The 19860-nt window shown below is 35.2% G+C and overlaps 1 protein-coding gene across 4 annotated transcripts in view; it reads left to right on the forward strand.

Annotated features, from left to right (window-relative positions):
• ERBB4 (erb-b2 receptor tyrosine kinase 4) overlaps positions 1-19860 on the forward strand; it is a 942163-nt gene that overhangs the window by 648527 nt on the left and 273776 nt on the right. For all 4 annotated transcript variants that reach the window (XM_004674330.2, XM_004674332.2, XM_004674329.2 and 1 more), the window contains exons 6-7: positions 13729-13847; positions 16766-16907. In XM_004674330.2, coding sequence (XP_004674387.1) covers positions 13729-13847; positions 16766-16907 — 261 coding nt within the window. The remainder of the gene's footprint in view (positions 1-13728; positions 13848-16765; positions 16908-19860) is intronic.

Genomic DNA, 19860 nt, shown 5'->3' on the forward strand with positions numbered 1-19860 from the left:
GTGGCACAATGGGTTAGAGCACAGCCCTGCAAGCTGGCCACAGCTGCTTCAGTGTGAGTTCAATCCCGGGCCCCAGAGGTGATCCGATCACATGACTCATCAGGCTGCTCCTGTCTCGCTCCTGCTCCCTCAGCAGTGTACTTAGTCTGCCTGTTCTGCTCCCCACTTTGTCTCTGGTGAAGCCTCTCACTACCCCTGTACCTCTGGCCTGTACCCCAGTTCTGTATACATAAACAAATTTAAAAAATAATAATAAGATTTAGTAAACTTTTAGTAAATTTTGGAATACTTTGCAACTTTTTTGTATTCAAGGTCAAGATCAGATGTCATAGTGACTCTTGATTGCATGTTAAATAACCTGTGGGTCCTTGTTCCATTATTGAAATTGTTGTCATTATTGAAATCCCAGAACTAATCGCTATTTAATTGTTCTTCTAAAACATAAAAATTTTTCGAGAAAAAATTCAAAGAAAAACCTTAGAGAACCTAAAGAACTTTATAGTGAGTGAACTGTGCTATAGAATCTAGCCATTTCTACTGTTTTACTCATGAGTCTGACTTCTAAACCAACATGAATTCATTTAAGTTGCTTTCAAAACTGACTTAATACTTTGATGTTAGAGCTTTGTGACCCTATAAACTTAACAAGAATATGTCTCACATAGTTGTTAAAGGTCAAAATAGAACTTATGGTGGAACACTGAGAGCCGCATTACATGTGGAGCAGTGACTCAAACTTGAAAGTACTTTTAAGCTTAGTTAAATCGCGCCCGCACTGCTCCACAGCACAGCTTAAGTAAATTGATTCAGTGGATTAATGTAGTCATGTCAGGGGAGACAAACTTATCTGCTATGTGAAGTCTGCAGCTTATACAAGTATTATTTAGCAAGCTTACTGGTAAGAATGACAACTCTCTCTATTTGTAAGAACTGAGTCCTAAGATTGGAGTTCTGTAGGTTTAGGTGTGAGAGAGACTAAGCTTTAAGAAATAAATAATAATGATTAAAGGAACAAAGTTATCTCAGTCCCTGCAAGATAGATGAAGCACACTTATCTCATTTAAAGGAGATACTGCCTGTCCTGTTTATCTTTAAGCACAATATCACAGCTCTCCCAGCCTCCTATTATCAGCCTGGGTGGTGGTTTCATTTTGCACAGCCCTTTTGTGTTCCTGGTCCTGTGTCATCTCAGTTAGTTAGCCATGGCACTTTGAGAAAGGAGGGAGGGGGATAAAACATATATCAAAATATTACTGTTTGATTTTCCCAACCTTTGCACACATTTTGCATTAAATTGTTAGAAATATCTTCAACTGTTTATTATATAATTAAAATTTACTAGACTGATCACCACTTAGTAGACTCTTCAGTCTTTTAAGTTGCTTTGGAACTGACATTGCTTGTTCAGAAACTAATTGAAAAATACAAGTGCATTTAATAATAAGTTTAAAAAAATATTTCCTAAACCAAAATATCATATTAAAATATTAGCACAGAAATGCATGTTTTGACTACTGGATTGAGCAGATATACTTCTGGCCACTGAAATATTCATCAAATTGATGAAAGTAAGGCATTATTTTAACCAAGGCAGATTTCACATTCACCCCTTATTTCTATAATATTCTTACAAGCTAGATCATCTCACAATATTTTTAAGTTAAAAATAGAGTAACAGTTAAAATAATACAAGCACTGTATGTGTTATTATGAATGAAAGATAATACATTGCAAAATAAAACTTGTTCCAAATATTTTATATTGTGCATTGCTTATATAGACACTTTATATGGTATGTTAAGATGCTTAGACATAACTAGTATTTTCCTCAGTAATTTATTATCCTAAACCACAAAGAAAGTTAATTTCAGAAGCTGTAATATATTAAAATTTTCACCTTAATAATAGAAAAAAAAGTTTAGCCTGGCTAATGGATTCAATTTATTTCTAGGAAAAAAAAATTGTATAAAATTTATATAGATATATATGCTTAATCTGTGTAGAAATATGCATATGTAGCCATATGTGTCTATGTGCACATATGTCATTATATCTATTTACTCCAAGTTATATCTAGAATTTCCTTGAAATAATATTAAAATCTAAAAAAAAATATTTCAGCAAGAAAATATAGTAGTGTAAAAATTGTACATTTTCCCCATGATATCCCCTAAAAAAATTCCTTCACACTGTAAAATGAAATGACAAATTTTGTAAATAATTAATTATATACATGCATGCACCTACAGTTTGTCTAAATGTAATTGTATTTACAATCTTTGTGGAACAAATGTTGTTTAAAAAGAAGATGCCGATGTGGTAAATATCCAATTAGAGCAGAGAAAAGCAAGAGAAGCTAATGGGAAAAGAGAAGAGCTGAGCCAGCAGGCTCCATCAATCAGGGTAGCAGCCAGCTTTTGTTAAAAGGCAACATCTTTAATTAAAACCCTTGTATTTTACTAATAACTCCGCATGTCTATAGCCTTCTTAATCGATTTCAATTATTTGCTGTTTTCTTTTTTGGGTGGTTGTAGTTGCTGAATATATTGTAAAATTAATGGATACATTACAATGGACTTGTTACATGCATAAATTTCTAAAACCATAGCCATCTATTACAGTACATTTTCAGAAATGGCCTAATAATTTCCTTGTAGATTTGAAATAAAGATGCTCCCTAATATGTCTTTATTTTGATCATTTCTTTCATTTGATAACCTTGCTCAAATATTTAAAATGAGGTGATGTCTTTCATCTTAACTATAGGAGGCAGTGTTTTTAGAAGTCTATTGTACATGATAGTTTTTGAGAGAAGCTTGTCTTGGCTTCAAGCCACTAGACTGGCCATTGTGGTTCTTACTATGTTCTAAAGCACACTTCAGCACCAGTTGTAAGGGGACTTTGAAAAAAACAAGGTTTATTACTCATAGGTCCTAGAGGATCAAATGATGATGAGGATCACACAACAGGCTCAACAGTAAGAAGAAAGAGAGTTTGACCTGGGGTTTTGTATTTAATGGATTTGAGGCTGGGGTGCCTAGGGGTTTGCAGTTTTGCTCTTTATTAATGAGTTTAAAGAATAGGATTGGAAATTAGGGTCAGAGAATAGAAAAGTGGTTCACTCAAGTGGTCATCGATTACTTAAGTTTCCTTGGGCTTTATCAAAAGGAAACTTTGTGATTAGAGGTGTTCTGACTTCTTAGCCAGGTATTTTATTATTAGTAGCTGTGTCATACAGCTGTGAATAGTTTTATTCAAGATGATTTTCTTTGAAAATGTTGTCTCAGTTATCAAATGCTCTGTCATTTACCTTCACTATAGGAATGTAAACCAGAGGTAATGTAATCGACATCAGAGACCTCACATATGAAGGGTTATTTTAAGGGCATTGAGGACAGTCAGAAATATCTGGAAATGCAGTCCTTGGAAGAATTTTGTTAACCTGGTAATGATAACAATTTACTTTGAATGATATATTTGCAGCAGAAGAGCTGTGCCCTTAGTATAACTGCCATTGACTATCAAGGAAGAATTTGAAATTACCTATATTTATTCCACAGTATCCTCTGATGCACACAGCACTTCTACTCATTGTTTGCTACAAAATGGAAAGATGAAATATGTGATTCACTCAAATACTTACATAGCACCTCTGTTTTGAAAGTGAAATATGCTTAGTCTTGGTTTTGAGGATGACAGTTATAAAATTCAGTTTAAAGAACCCTACTTTGCTGTTAGTGAGAATAAAGACTTCTCTAGCCCCTATGGGAAACAGTATGAAGAATTCTCAAAATATTAAAAGTAAATGTATCATATGATCAAGAATTCAAAAACACTAATTCAAAGGGGTATGTTTACTCCTTTGTGCATTGCAATGCTCTTTATAGTAACTAAGTTGTGGAAACAACTTAAGTACCCCACAACAGATGACAGGATTAAATAGATATGGTATCTATACATGATGGACTATTCCATCATGTATATTAAAAGAAAGATGAGGCCCTGCCTGGTGGCGCAGCAGGTTAAAGCACTGCACTGAGAAGCTAAAGCCACTTCTGCATGAGTTTGATTCCCGCCTGCCCCGGAGGTGACCACATGGCGCGGCACTCTCCTGACCCGCCCGCTGCTCCTCTCAGCAGTGTACTTTGTCGATCTGCCTGTTCTGCTCCCCACTCTTTCTCTGGTGAAGCCTCTCACCGCCCCTGAGCCTCTGGCCTGTACCCCAGTTCTGTATGTACAAATAAATACATCTTAAAAAAAAAAAAAAAAGAAAGAAAGATAAACTCCTGCCATTTGCAGAACTATAATGAAGCTGGAGGAGATTAAGGAGATTATGGTAAATGAAATAAGTCCAAGGAAGAAAGATAATACAAAGATTTCTCTCCTGTGTATTAATATAGAGAACAAGACAAACTGAAAAACCACAGTCTAGTAAATTGACTGTAGAATTAAGAGGGGCATTGTGGGATGGGAACAAAGTGGTGAAAGGGTCTGGTGGGTATTCTGGTGTGGTTGAGGCATGAGGACAATTATTTAAGGAGCTGTGGACAAATGACTTTGGGTGGGTAAGAGAGAGAAATGTGAAATACAAATAAATAAAAGTTCAATTGCTTCCAATTTTAAGATCCTAACAATCAAATGTTCAATTTAAAAAGTGCTTATCAATTATGGACATAAAAGAGGTCATTTTAACTACACTGCAGTGTTTTGTATTTAAAAAAATATAGAATTATAATTTATACATGAAGTTTGTAAAAGATATTTTGCTTCACTTACAACAAATGGCAAAATTTTAAAACTAAATATTTCACATAAAATCGTCAAATTTAAATGAGTGATCATTTCTAGTGAGATGGGGAACAGAACATTCTTGCTCCTGTGTCACATTACTTTTGGTATACATTTTGTGATTTCATAACTCTCAGAGCACTGTGGAGCTATGAGAAATAGAGAGATCAAAGATGTACAGAATATCCAGAATTGGCATTGTCTACTATTGTGGTAAGCGAATAAGTATTTTTTTTTTAATTTGGCATATATGTAGTCACTTATTTCTCTAAAAATGTATATATACTTATGTGATTTCATAATTTTACACTAGGAAGGACAACAAAATTTCTACCCTCCTTATTATTAAACATTTTTATTTGGGAGATGGTTAAAGTTCTAATCAAATTAGAGAGGTGATAATTTGTTTTGGAAATAGATTAACATTGTATAAATCTTCATTTAATATCTATAAATATTTAATGATATATTGCCAATGAATAAGATTTTTATTTAATATAATTTTTTTTCTTGAAGACAACTCTAAATGTTGTTTTATAATAACCTATAATGTAACATCCAGCCATGCAGAAGAAATTCAAACTTAACTTCCCTGAGTTTTTAATAATGGTGATAGGACCAAAAGTACAAACCGTGGGGAATCTTAAGTCTCAGTGACACAATGCTGGAAGTAATCACAGTGGCAGGTACTGTTGTGTTAACTTTTCCATCGCCTCTGGGATCTGAACACTTAAAAAAAAAAAAAAAGGAAATTGCATCTTCAGTGGCTCTGAGTTCCTAAATTCATTAAAAGGTCAATTTTCTCTATATATAAAAGGATTGATAAGACTAGTTTCTCTGGTTTCTTATTTGACTTTTATCTATGCATTTAAAGGACTGCTTTCAAACTCTGACTGCAACTCATTAGTTGATTATAAAATCTCTTTGATAGACCCTGGCCAATATTAATTATTTATTGAAATGGGAGAGATTAAAATAAATAGATCTTAATAGAATGGAGTATAAAGTGCCTTCTACACCTTCAAAATGCTTTGCACATAATTTGGGTTAATATGAGTCCTTAAAACTTAAAACTTTCATCATGGATTTCTGCTGATCCATGATGTCAAATATTTGCACTGTATATTGTGATGGTTTTTACTTTTCGTTAGGCATGATTAGCTTTCTAGTAAAATAATCCCAAACACAGTCTCTTTGAGAATAAAGTAATATTTTGGAAACAGTACAAACCTAGGATGAGATTATATCAGAAACTTTTAAGAAAACTATGCATATTAAGGTAAAATTGTCCAATAATATAAATATATTTTCCTATTCTGCATTTTTTATATTTTTAAAAATCATCTAGGATAAGCAAAAGAAATAGTGTATTGTTTTTCCTTCGAGTCTGCATATAGAAGTTTGTCTTTGTTGTCTATTATAATGTGAAGAGCAGTTTGGAATTGTTGAGTATCAGCTTTTACTCATTTTTTGGCTTGTGACATCTCTTTATCTGATGAGTCTAAATTTTGATCCCTATATCTCCAACACATCTTTATCTGTGTAACAGCCTTCAATTCTAATATAGAAAATATTTTTAAAATAATTTATGATTTCCCTTTATAAATTTATATACTGTTTTATTATATTGGAAACTACATTTCTGTGAAGGAATAAGCAAAAAAATCATACTTGTTTTCTGGAAGATTTTTAGTTATTGTAATAATTGTTATAGTTTTTTTTTTTTTTTTGACTCATGACTTTTAGAAGCTTTGGGATGTTTATAATCTATGAATAAGGGAGAATTTTCCAGTGGCAGGAGTGTAGTTTAAAATTTAGCTAAGGACCCTCAGTGAATCATTAAGCTTTCCATTGTAATGTAGGTTGTATAAAACTTCATTAAATAAATGAATCAAGCACTTGATGATGAAGAATCTATTAGACAAGCTAGATCCCTTTCCTATTTGACACAAGTAGTAATATTATCATGTCCTAGCCCACAGATCACAAGAGATTTATATAGGGCAAAGGTCAAATCTAATTAGTAGCTGCCTAAATGTGGGCAAACATTTATTAACTAACTGTGAATGTTAATTTCAGTAAGGGATTTACAGGCATGTAAGTCCAGTAACTCCTATAGTTTGATGGTAAGTATTAAACTTAGAATTAAAATATTATGATACCTATGATAGTATATGCCTCATGCATGGTTGAAGTAACTATCACCAGACTATCTAGGAATTAGGAATAAAATATATTCAGTTACATTTCCATCTGTGATGACAAACTGGGTATGATTAAGGGAGTTTGAAAGCTCTAGATACAGAATTCTGCTTTACTGGTTTCAATTATTTTATTCAAATACTTAACTATCCTTTCTAAGAATCTTTTCAATATATTTGATCTTATGTCATGGCTTAAAATAAATAATACATTTTTCATTCCTGCCTAAAATCACAAGACAGCCTTATAAATCTCAAAACCTCATCTGTAAGGCCAATGTTATTGAATGTCTCTGCTCTAGTGTGAGGCCAGGGATAGGAGTCCAGTTTAAGACCCATCTCTGCCTCTGCCAACTTAGTAAGATTTGATCCTTCTGATGAAAACTTTTATTCAAAAATATGAGTCTCTTAGAGCAGAGGTTCAAAAATACTGGTTTATAAAGGCTACTTCTGAAAGACATGGGACTCAACAACAAACCATTTTTTTTTTTTTTTGGCAATTTCCCCAGACTTACTAAATGAGAAAGGTAGAGGGAGGGTCTGGAATCTTGTAATCTTCCCGTGCATTTCCTACAGTCTGTCTGGAGCTAGACGAGCTAGACACACAGATGTGTCCAATTATTCTGCTATAAGTGAATGAGTAGTATGTGTAGTTAGGTGTTAGTTTGATTACGCTGGATTTTCTACACAGTTACTGCATATCCTTGGAGGCCCAGTGAGCTTTATTTGTTTCATTTAAAGTTTATCCTGATAGTAGCTTTCTAAAAGCATGTTACACAACTCAAATGTTCATTTCTAGTCATAATTTCACCATCCATAAGAATAAATATTGGATCATAAAACTAGATGGCATCTCTAGAGAGCATTTCATCAAGCCTTCTGTCTTAAATTAAGTGGCTGTCTAAAGTATCCAGAAAAGATTTCCCTGAAATGCTCACAAATAGACTCAAGAAGTCCACTCAGTTGCTCATTACAGTATTTTTATCACTCTCATAGTCAATAAATCCTTTTTCACATCCAACCCAAATCGCCTGCTTTAACCCAATCATTTTTCTTTTTGCACAAGCCTCCAAGTATGCAATTGAAAACAATCCAGTATTAAAACCATTCCATTGAGGTACCATCTATATAATGGACCTGCTGTGTTCCATGGAAATCGTGTTGAAATTTGGTCAGTAAACAGAAATCATAATGGCAGTTAGAAGTGTAGGCCACTGGATACAAATGGCAGTTAGAGGTGTAGGCCACTGGATACAAATGGCAGTTAGAGGTGTAGGCCACTAGATACAAATGGAGATAGATTAACATAAAAATAATGTGCTTAGGGCTCTCTCTGGTGGCACGGGCGGATTAAAGCACAACAGTAAGAAGCTAAAACCACTTCAGCATGAATTTGATCCCCCACCCTGGAGGTGACCCACATGGTGCGGCAGACCTCTCCTGACCTGCTCCTTCAGCAGTGTACTTCGTCAGTCGGCCTGTTCTGCTCCCCACTCTGTCTCTGGTGAATTCCCTCACTACCCCTGCACCTCTGGCCTGTAACCCAGTTCTGTATGCATAAATAAATAAATCCTTAAAAACAAAAATAATGTGCTTGTAAAGGTGCTTTGCCACAGAATTGAGACCTGCCCTGGATACTGTTTATGCAGATGCCTGATTGGTAAGGGAAGAGAACACTTTTCTGCTGGTCTCTTAACTAATCTGAAAGTTTTGTCTGCAGAATCAGCCAAGCAATATTTCTCTTCCCTTTTTGGATCTCTTTGCTCTAACTTTTCTACTGGCTCATACTGGATTCTTTAAAATTTAATTTTCCAATTAGTGATCGTAGACCTGATAAAAAAGAAGGAATTAAAAGAAGAGTTTAGTCAATATGTTAAAATGTCAGACAAAAATGTTACAGATAAAAACTTGTTAATCAATGAGGTGGTATAACCAGATTTTTTTTTTTTTTTCATTTTTGCTGTGTAATGAAATTGTTCCCAGATCTAGATAGTGTATTAGAATCTCTGGTGATTCATACCTGTCATGGTTCCTGGTCATTGCTGCTTTTTATTTTTATTTCAAATGCATTGTTTTCAATTAAGTGAGTAAAACTTCCACATATATCTTGATACTCATAATGGGGTCTGTGGCAGTGATAAAGGCACTTAAGCTGTTTGGGTACTTAAGCTGCTTCTGTAACTTACATATCTTAAGCAAGTCTGCAACAAACATTATCTTAGATATTTGAAACAGGACAGTTTTTTAGAAATGGGCAATCTTAGGTCCATTGATACTGACTAAATTATATTAGATGATCTTATACGCAGGTGGGTTTTAAAAGTACTGAGTAGAGGAAAAGAAGAATATGAAAAGATGATGAATTTAGGAAGGTCAAGATAATTAGGAAGGAAGAAAGGGGGAGGAGAAAAATGGCAGAATATAATAACATAGGAAGAAGACACTTAAAAATTATGACTAAACGTGCCCTTATTTATTTTTCAAATTATGTTTAAGGTAATGTGGTTTCCTACCCTATATCTGCTTTGGGTTATAGGTTTAACCTACACAAATGTAGATTTTCCCATCCTGCCGTCACTACTGACCCATTAATTCTCCACCATCCTCCGTTGGGTCTCTTCCTTTTCTTACTCCCACCCTGCTATCCTCCCCTTTTTGCTATGTTTGGTTTTCAGCAGATGTTAACGCTTTGATGTTAGTTTGGTTTTGGCTGACACTTTATTATGTTTCTGTATATTACACACATAAGTGAGATCATCCATTACTTATCTTTCCCTTTCTGACTTAGCTCATTTAGCATTTTCTTCCCTAGTCCCATCAATGTTGTCACAAATGGCAATAGTTCACCCTTCATTTTTTTCAGAGCTGAGTAATATTCCATTGTGTAGGTACACATGTAATGTTGAATACAACATTTTGTGATCTCATCCTCTGTCCTTGGGCACTTAATCTTTTTTTTTTTTTTTTTAAGGTTTATTTATTCATATGCAACTGGGGTACAGGCCAGAGATATGGAGGGTGAGAGGATTCACCAGAGACAGAGCGGGGAGCAGAACGGGAAGACTGGCGAAGTACACTGCTGAGGGAAGCAGCAGGAGGGTCAGGAGAGGTCTGCCATGCCCTGTGGATCTCCTCCAGGGCAGGCGGGGATCGAACTCATGTGGAAGTGGCTTTAGCTTCTTAGTGTGTGCTTTAACCCACTAGCCACCAGGGAGAGCCTGGGCACTTAATCTTTTTCATGACTCAGATATTTTAAACAGATATATATATATATATGACCTATAAATTATTTTATGGTCTTTGGGTAGATACCTAGAAGTAAAGTAGCCATAAGCTAGATACGTATTTTTTTTTATTTAAAGATTTCTCTATGCATACAAGAATTCTGGTACAGGCAGAAGGGTTGGGGGAGAGAGTTTACCAGAGACAGGGTGGGCAGCAGAATAGGCAGACTGATTGAAATACACTGCTGAGAGGAGCTGTGGGCTGGTCAGGAGAAATCTGCCGCAACATGTGGATCACCTCCTTGGTCAGGCATTGAACTCCTGTTGCAGTGACTGCAGATCACTTCATAGTGACTTGCTTTGACCAGTTGTGTCACCAGGGAGGACCCATATTTTATTTTTTTAATGGACAGATATCCTTTTGTCTTGTGACTAAGATGCCAGTGCTGTGATTTGCATCATTCATAAATAGTCTTTGTTTCTTTTTGTTATGCATATGAAGCAACAATGAATATTTGATTAGTAAATTGCTAAACTAATTTGATTAGTAAATTGTCTTCTAATAAAATTAATTTGTTCTAAGGATTCAATGTGATTATCAGTATATTAAAAGTAAATAAAGTACTGTATTAGTGAGATACTGATATGTTGAAACTACGTATAATACTTCAATTTTTTTTGAAATACTAGCTATTCTTTCAGCATTATCCTCTTCCTATGCAATGTTTGGTTGCTTAAAACTTACCTGTCTGGTTCACATGAATATTTTAAATAAATGATCATTCCCAATTTCAAGTTTACTGACCCTAGTGTAATAAGCATTTTAATTTTCCAGATTTTACCTTTTATGTTAAGCAATCATGGTTAGTGATGTACCACCAATGAATAAGCTAGTTAAAACCCGACCCAAATATTTTAGTACACCCAATGAAGCAATTTAGAAAGAATACTAAATACAGGGGGGAAAGTATAATGAAATAATATTCAAGCAAGGATGGAAATTAATATAACCAAAGCAATTATAAGTTAATGTTCCCATGGAGGCTAAGTGAGTTATCTCATTGATTTTAGGAACAGTTTTTTTTTTTTTTTTTTGGTCTCCATCACAGTAAAATATGAATATAATTTGATGTATTTAATTCATATTGAGTCATGCTTATTATTCAAAAAATGCCACTAAGTAGATTTACACTTTGGTTCTATTCCACTTATTTTGCATCCAGTCTTCTAAAAAGAAGTCTCTTCTAATAATAATGAAGCAATGTTTATTAAGTAGGTCACATCATTTTTTTGCAAATAAAGCATATTGTTTTGTTCTTACGGTTACTTATATTATCATCTGTCAAGCAAACATGTTTCTTTTTTCAAAAATAAAATTGTATTAGTTTCCATTAAGTTATATAAGTTATGAAAAGTAGGGTAGATAATCTTTCTCTGGGTGTGTAAACTCCCTTCACCAACTGTCAAAGTTATAATATCCTTCCTGCTATGCAAATGAAGTCCTTTGTACCTTTCTCTTTCATCCCCACCCGAGCCTTTTTCTTCTACACTCACCCTCTTGTCTCGTACATACTATATTTTCAGAGAATATAAAACTAAATTGTTTTTTTTTGTGTGATTTTTTTCTTTCATTTCCTTGGGTTATTTATACTCCAAATATGAAAGAAACCATTGATAGTTGTCTTTCACTTTCTGACTTACTTAATTTAACATAACCACCTCAAGTTTCATCCATGCTGTTTCAAAAAAGCAAGATTTCTTTCTTTCTTTTTTTTTTGATATGTGGATAGTATTCCATTGAGCATATGTGCAACTTCTTTATCCATACATCCATCTTTTCCTTGAACATTTTGGTTGTTTCTGTCTTAGTTATTAGTTATTACGGACATAAGAAAGAAAAAGTATTTTGTATTAGTGTTTCTGAAATCTTCAGATAAACAAACTAAGGGAGGTATTTTTAAATCACATGACACTTCCAGGGCCTCCTTAGTGCCATGAGATTTAAGAGTTAATGTTGTCAAAGCTGCAGAATGAGTTCGAGCTCCAGACGGGGAGCTGACCCACTTGTGATGTGGCACACCTCTTCTCTCCTCCTGTCTTGCCAGCTGCTCCCCTCAGCAGTGTGTTTAGTAGATCCTCCTTTTCTGCTCCCTACTCTATCTCTGTTAAATACTCACCCTCTCACTGCTGGCCTACATCTCAGTTCTTCTAGGCAATCAATCAATCAATCAATCAATCAATCATATGTTCCTTCCATTTTTAATTTTTTAAAGAATAGCCATACCATTTTCTAAGGGAGCTCGCTAATTTACATTCCCCCAAATGCGTGAATTCCTTTCTCATCATGTCCTTGTTGCTAGTCTTTTTGATATTTGCCATTTTCATAGGGGTCATATCATATGTCATTGTGCTTTTGATTTGCATTTCCCTAATAATACATGAAATTTAGCAGTTTTAGATGACTTTGTTACCAATCTGACTGTCTACTGGAGAAGAATCTGTTCAAATACTCTGCTCAATTTTATTGGCTTGGTTGGTTGTGTTTTGTTGTGTTCTAGAGTTCTTTATATGTTTTAGATATTGATGTTGCTTCCATCCTTCCCTCTTTCCCTTCCCTGCCCTCACCCCTCCCACCCTCCCTCCGTCCTCTCTCTGTTCCTTGCACAGGTCATTTTTATAAGTACTCTTGGTAGAAATTTCTTAAAACTCAGGAATGTAAATTTTTGATATTATTATCAGTCTCTCTGTCCATCTCTCTGATAGAAATCATATAAAATACAATGTGAATCATTAGATAATATATTTTGAGACTCCCCCTGGTGGCACTGTGGGTTAAAGCACTGCATTATGGAGCTCTCTAAAGCCAGTGCAGCAAGAGTTTGATCCCCCGTCAGGGAGCTGACCCACATGGCATAGCAGACCTCTCCTGACCCATCCACTTCTCCTCTCAGCAGTGTATTCCAGTAGATCTGCCTGTTCTGCTCCCCACTCTGACTCTGGTGACTCCTCTCACCCACCACACCTCTGCCTATATCCCAGTTCTGTAAGCGCAAATAAATATATCTTTAAAAAAGAAAAAGAAAGAAAGAAAATATGTTTCCTTTTTGTGTTGTCAGTTAAAAATCTTAGAGTTATGCCTGGGAACACTTTCTGTCTTAAGACCTTAGCATCAACATTGTGAATTGGCTTCCCTTTCATCTCCATCTTTCTAACACACCAAAGTGCTTCATTCATTTATTTCAAAATTGATTCTTGCTTGTTGAGTTGTATGATTTTTGTAAAGCATGGTAGGAACAAGAAAGAGTATAAAATAAATTTATGTTTTAATTTTGAGCATTTTGTATAGTAACTTTGATCTAGTTTCACACTTCACCTTATAAATGTTTGCTGAATTGAGTCAATCTGTGTGCTGAGTAATAACCACTCCGTTACTCTGCTGTTCTCAGCTAGTCTAAATAACCTTAGGAATGTCCCTAGTGGCAGACTTTGATCTGGGCTCCCTCTGTCTTCTGCAGTGACAAGGACGGTGTGTGCTGAGCAGTGTGATGGCAGGTGCTACGGACCCTACGTTAGTGACTGCTGTCACCGAGAATGCGCTGGAGGCTGCTCAGGACCCAAGGACACCGACTGCTTTGTATGTCTGCAGGTTTTTACTGTTACTTTCCTCCTGCTCTCTCTTCTCCCAGTTTGACTCAGGCACATGTAATTTTTAACATCTTATTAAAATAAGATCACATTTCCCATTTTTGGTTTAAGAATGAGATCGATGTCCCCTTTCCTAGAAGCCATTCCCTCCCTGGGTGTCTACTGATTATCTAGAATTGTTCATTTCTACTAACTGAATTATGTCTTTCTGATATAATTTAACGGATACTGGAGACTGTGAAGGGGAAGGTACTGAGATATCATTTCAAAGACTAATCACATTCTGGCAGAATTTACAGTGATTACCTTCTTGTGTTTTTGCATTGCTGAGTTTTGTCAATGGGCAAAGCTAGTTTTGTTCTGGAATGTAAATTTTAAGTAGGTAAACCTATGAATTCAACTATTTTCAGTTTATATTGCTTGCAAGTTAAAATTAAAAATTTATAAGATTTGCAAATTGCTTAAAGCAGTTTGTATGCTGCTCTGTGTGATTTTTATTTTAGAAAACACTTTAACTTCCTTCACATTAACTTAAACTTGTTGGGGGACACTTTTAATTATATTTTGACATTCTGATACAGCTTTTTCTTCTCTATACATATTAACAATTCTGTGAACTACAGTTAACACAACTTCATATACATGTACAACAGAAGATTAGTTTCATTGTAAACTAAAAGTCATGAAATAGGAAATTGCTTTTGCTGCTGAAAATGAACCCTGAAACTTACTTTTTCCCTTGAAAGTGCTTAAGAATCTATATATATAGGTAGATATAGATATTCACACATACCTTTACAGATCACATATAAATTTATAATATACATATCGACAGATACAGATAGTGATATATCTAGACACACATCATAATATATGAGAACATTTTTTTTTGCAAATTACATCTCATGACATAGGCAGTACTTTCTTCGTTTGCTTAATGTTCTAAAAAACTTCCTTTATTTAGCCTAATTTGATTGTGAAGCAAAAGTATGTTTTACAGAGTGAGAAAGGGTGGCTGAAGAGAAGAAAGGCAAAATACTAAAAATTTAAGGGAGTGGCTCAGGTCTTTTTTAAAAAAATAATTATTAAATTATTTTTTTCAGTAAGGTACCATTATTTTACATGTTTGTATTCTCACAATATAAACTGCCCCCCTCAGTTCTTATTACCATAGTTTCCCACCTGAGCTCCGCAGATTTTAAACTGAGCCTCCTTTCCTTGCTTTCCCCATCATGAGATGTAAACTTGGTTTGAGCACACTGAACCTTTGTCATGGTAATTCCCAAACAATGACATCGGTGGATACCCACAACAGTCATAACTTTTACTTACAAATTTGTCTCTACCCTTCCCCCATCATCATGTTAAGCATCAGTGAGCTTCAGAATTCTCATTTCACTACGCGTATGGAATTGTCTAGTGACTCCAATTTGGCATTTGGTAGAATATGTTCAAGACTGCCTGTTTGAAGCCTGTGTGTAGGTTATATTGTAGCGTCTATGCAGTCTGAAGGTAAATCTGTTTGATTCTGTCTGCTCATATATGCCCCTTTTTCTTAAGCAATCTGTGCAGGACACTGCACCAAGCATGTTATAGAAGCAATTATGAGGACACATGACGTTTTATAGTCATAAGTTAAAACTTACATCATTTTCTTGATTGGTTTTTAATAGACTCTTCCTGGGAAGTGTCAACTTAGTGAGTAATGTATCATCAATGAGTCTTGTTCTAATTATGCATCTCGTAGACCATCTTCAGGAAATTGTCATGTTTATGATAAAGTACTTACCAAAACAACAATTGATGAAGAAAATGTTTTGAGGAAACAACATAAATTAATGCTTCTTAATAACCACACACATACAATTTATGACAAAATGTAAAATGAAACTTTTCATCCATACCCTAAATTATTGCTATGAACATTTAATATTTTAAAAAATGTTTATTTATTGAGGTTTAATATTTTAATTAAGATAATTACTTTGACTTTGTTCATCATATTTTTATGTACTTATACCTATGGCCTAACTCTCAGGTGGTAATAACTTAATTAAAAATTTTGAAAATGTAAAAAATTGAGATCCCAATACAGATGTGTAAGTAAGCAGAAATGAATTGTTTTACTGAACTTAGTAGCTTTACCAAAGTGCTGTGTCATTATGTAAAAGATAGCACAAGAAGTGGCATCATGCTATTTCATTATGGGCTCACTCTAGCTAATTTGGCAAATTTTGATGACAGAAATACTACATTTACTCATTGCTATATCCTGCCAGAGTAAATGACCATCATCGTGTGTTCTCACCATGTAGTGTCATGATTGTGCTTCTGTAAGGCTCTGAACTTTCCAAGCACCAGCTTTAACCAAAGTCTGGCATGTACAAGTGGGGATTTTAGTTATCAGTAACAGACTCCAAGGTTCTATATAAATAAGTGTGAGCTATAATGATCTTTCACTATTACCTGGATGTACCAATTCTCAGTTTAGAAGTTGGTGTGTATATACTACACAATTTGAACATCCAGAGAGATAGATGGTTTTATTTCTCCCACTAATACCATGAAAGCAAAAGCAATGTCTATTTTAAAACTCTGGCATCAGCTAGATCTAACTCAATGAGATGCTCAATGTTTATCAAATAAATGAGTGATTGAACCTGAAGCAAAGAATTCTAAATAGTATATTTACTAACTTTGGAAAAACAATTGTAGAATTTTATGTCAAAAGCAAATCTACATTGAAAAAAATAAACACAAACATCTATAAATTCCAAATTTGCTGTTTTTCCATGAAGTTGGCATAAATGAACATAGAATGCTAAGTGAAGCAATTTTTGTAGCAGGGATCTTTTAACAAACAGTGAAGGTTATCTTTGAATGAAAGTGATGTTTGCTACATTGCAGGCCTGTATGAATTTCAATGACAGTGGAGCTTGCGTTACACAGTGTCCCCAAACTTTCGTCTACAACCCAACCACCTTTCAATTGGAACATAACTTCAATGCTAAGTACACATACGGCGCCTTCTGTGTCAAGAAATGCCCACGTAAGTAACAGACTAATAACCTTGTTCAGTGGAACTTGAATTAGTTTAATTTGTTTAAAAACAAAGGAGTTGCATATAAATTAATTTTAGTTTGAAATGCATCAGTATTATGAATTCCTATGTATATGGCTGCTATCACTGCCGTATCACAAATATTAATATTTAAACATTAAAATTATTAGTTTAAAGTCTCAGTAAAGAATTGGTGTGTTTGTTGTTAGATTTCAGTGTCATTGCCTTCTTTTTTGTTTAGTTATTTATTTCTGCATAGAAGAGTTGGGGTGCAGGCCAGAGGTGTGGTGGTGGTGGGGCGGTTAGAGAGGATTCACCAGAGACAGAGTGAGCAGAACAGGCTGACTGACTGAAGTACGCTGCTAAGGGGAGCAGAGGGTGAGAGAGAAGAGGTCTGCTACGCCATATGGGTCACCTCCCTGTCCAGGAATCGAACTCTTGCTGTGGCTGCCAAAATATTCAGAGTGCTCAGACTTAACCCCTTGCACCACCATGGAGGCACTCAGTGTCATTGTCTTATGGACTCATTAGTTCCACTATACTGAAACAATTTTTGACATTATGCAGTTTCTCAGAAAAGTGAATAGTTCGTTGATAGCAAACTGTAAAATAAATAAGCTCTGCTTCTAATAAAGAAGAGATATCTAAAATTATTTCTGTTTACTTATTTAGAGTAGAATATCTAGTATTAATACTTAAGTATTAAATCTAGTCTTAAACAAGAACAGTAGATTTCTAGGGATGCTAAGGGGATCTTACCAAATTGATGACTCACCCAGAGATTCACAGTAAAGAATCTCTACCAGAGGAGGAGGGGAGCACAAAGGAGTCTGGGGGCCCAGTGGACTAGGATGGATTTTGTGGTGGCAGGTGAGATGTGGTAACACACCTCTAAATTGGTGCAATCCTGTATCTTTGAGTCCTGTGTGGTACTGTAAGTCAGTGTAGCTGCAATAAAAGAAAAAAAAATCAAAGAAGCAATGAGAGCAGCCTAACTTTAAATATTCAGTAAAATAGACATCTTGCTATTTGCTCCAAGAAGTAGGTGTTTTTTTGTTTTTTTGTTTTGTTGTTTTGTTTGTTTGTTTTTGGAGTGCCCAATGGACAATTCTTTAATATTTTGCCTGTTGGAAAGATTGAGAAAAAAGCATTTGTCCATGGTCATTTAAAGGAAGAAGAGTTTACAATTTGCAACATGCAGATAATATGATTTTTGTCTACTTTCTGCTTATGCTGGAGTAGTAAATATAAGGGCCATGGGCTAGAAATGGCTGTGGGGGTCCTGATTCTACCCACTTATTAGTGCTGTGATTGTAAATGAGCTGTTTAGTTGTCTGCCTTCTCTTTTTAAAATTTTATTTATTTATTTATGCATACAGAACTGGCGCACAGGCCAAAGGTGCAGGGGTGGTGAGAGGATTCACCAGAGGCAGAGTGGGGAGCAGAACAGGCAGACTGACAAAGTACACTGCTGAGGGGAGCAGTGGGGGGGCCCAGGAGAGGTCTGCCCCGCCATGTGGGTCACTTCCAGGGCAGGCGGGGATCAAACTCATGCGGTAGTGCCTTTAGCTTCTTAGTGCTATGCTTTAACCTGCTGAGCCACAAGGCAGGGCCTAATTTTATTTGTTTATTTACATCTTTCTTCAGTTTGAACAGTTTTTCATCTCAGTTGTAATCCCCGTGAACTTCCCATCACCAATCCACCCATGTTCCATCATCATCGTCCTGTGCGCTCTTCACATCCCAGTTTTGACCCTATTCCCCTTTCCACCCTGATAAAATGTCTGGTTTATAGTACCTTCTCCTCTTTAAGATAGGGATGCCAGTTATGTCTCTTCTTTCTCCCAGGGTTATAAGAATCAAAGGGCCAGGGAATAAGGATCAGAGGGATTGACGTAAAACCATGTCCTGGAAAACAATAATCCTCATCAATTTTATATTAATTGATGGTTATATATTAATAATTATATAACCATATTAATAATTATGGTTGTTATATACCTATTTGTATATTGTATGTGAAAATATATAAATCAATATGGGTTTGCAGATATACTTATTTAAAGGTAATTTATCTCTCGATTGCCATTTTAAATTCACAGCTACACTCCTCTAGAACAGTGGAGGTTTTCTGTCTTCAGCACTTTCATATCCAAACTTAGGTTTTTGATGTAATATCGTGTCTTCTCAAATGTGATCATGTACCCTATCATCTGCCACACTTACAAAATAGAAAGTATTGTAGTTTGGGGTAAATGATGAACATTTCTTTTTTTTAGACAAATAATCCACCTATTCTCCCATACTAAAATTATGGTACTTTCCCTTGCAAAAGCTATAAAAGCTTTGCTTTTTTTTTTTTTTTTTAAGATTTGAGTGTTTCCCCCACTTTATTCCCTTATATTCTCCTATTCCCCTTTTGGTTTAAGCCTAGGGGTTGGGTTCCAGAAGATTCCCTTTCATTAACTTACTCTTTGGAGTGGCTCATCAAACTCTGAACTGAGTTGCACTAAGTAAATGGACACTAAGATTGTGATTTACCTGTTGAATTAATTTAGATATGGTAACTCACAATCTTCCTTTTTTGGATTAGTTTAGGGTTATCAAATTATAAACTAGTTTAAAAAATGTCAGTATCTGGGCCTTCCCTGGTGGCATAACAGGTTAAAGTACAGCACTGTGAAGCTGGCCGCTTCCACTTCCTCAGGGGCTTCAATTCCAGCCCCTGAGGTTATCCACATGGTGTGGCCGATCTCCTCTGTCTCACCTGTTGCTCCCCTAAGCAGTGTACTTCGTCACTCTGGTGACTCCTCTCACCATCCCTGCGCCTCTGGCCTGTACCCTGGTTCTGTATGCATAAATTAAATAAATAAATGAATGAATGAATGAATAAATAAATAAATAAATAAAATTTCTGTATTTAGTAATGGTTCAAAATTTC

Source organism: Condylura cristata, unplaced genomic scaffold, assembly GCF_000260355.1.
Source record: "Condylura cristata isolate star-nosed mole 26May11 unplaced genomic scaffold, ConCri1.0 scaffold00002, whole genome shotgun sequence".
Classification (NCBI taxonomy): domain Eukaryota; kingdom Metazoa; phylum Chordata; class Mammalia; order Eulipotyphla; family Talpidae; genus Condylura; species Condylura cristata.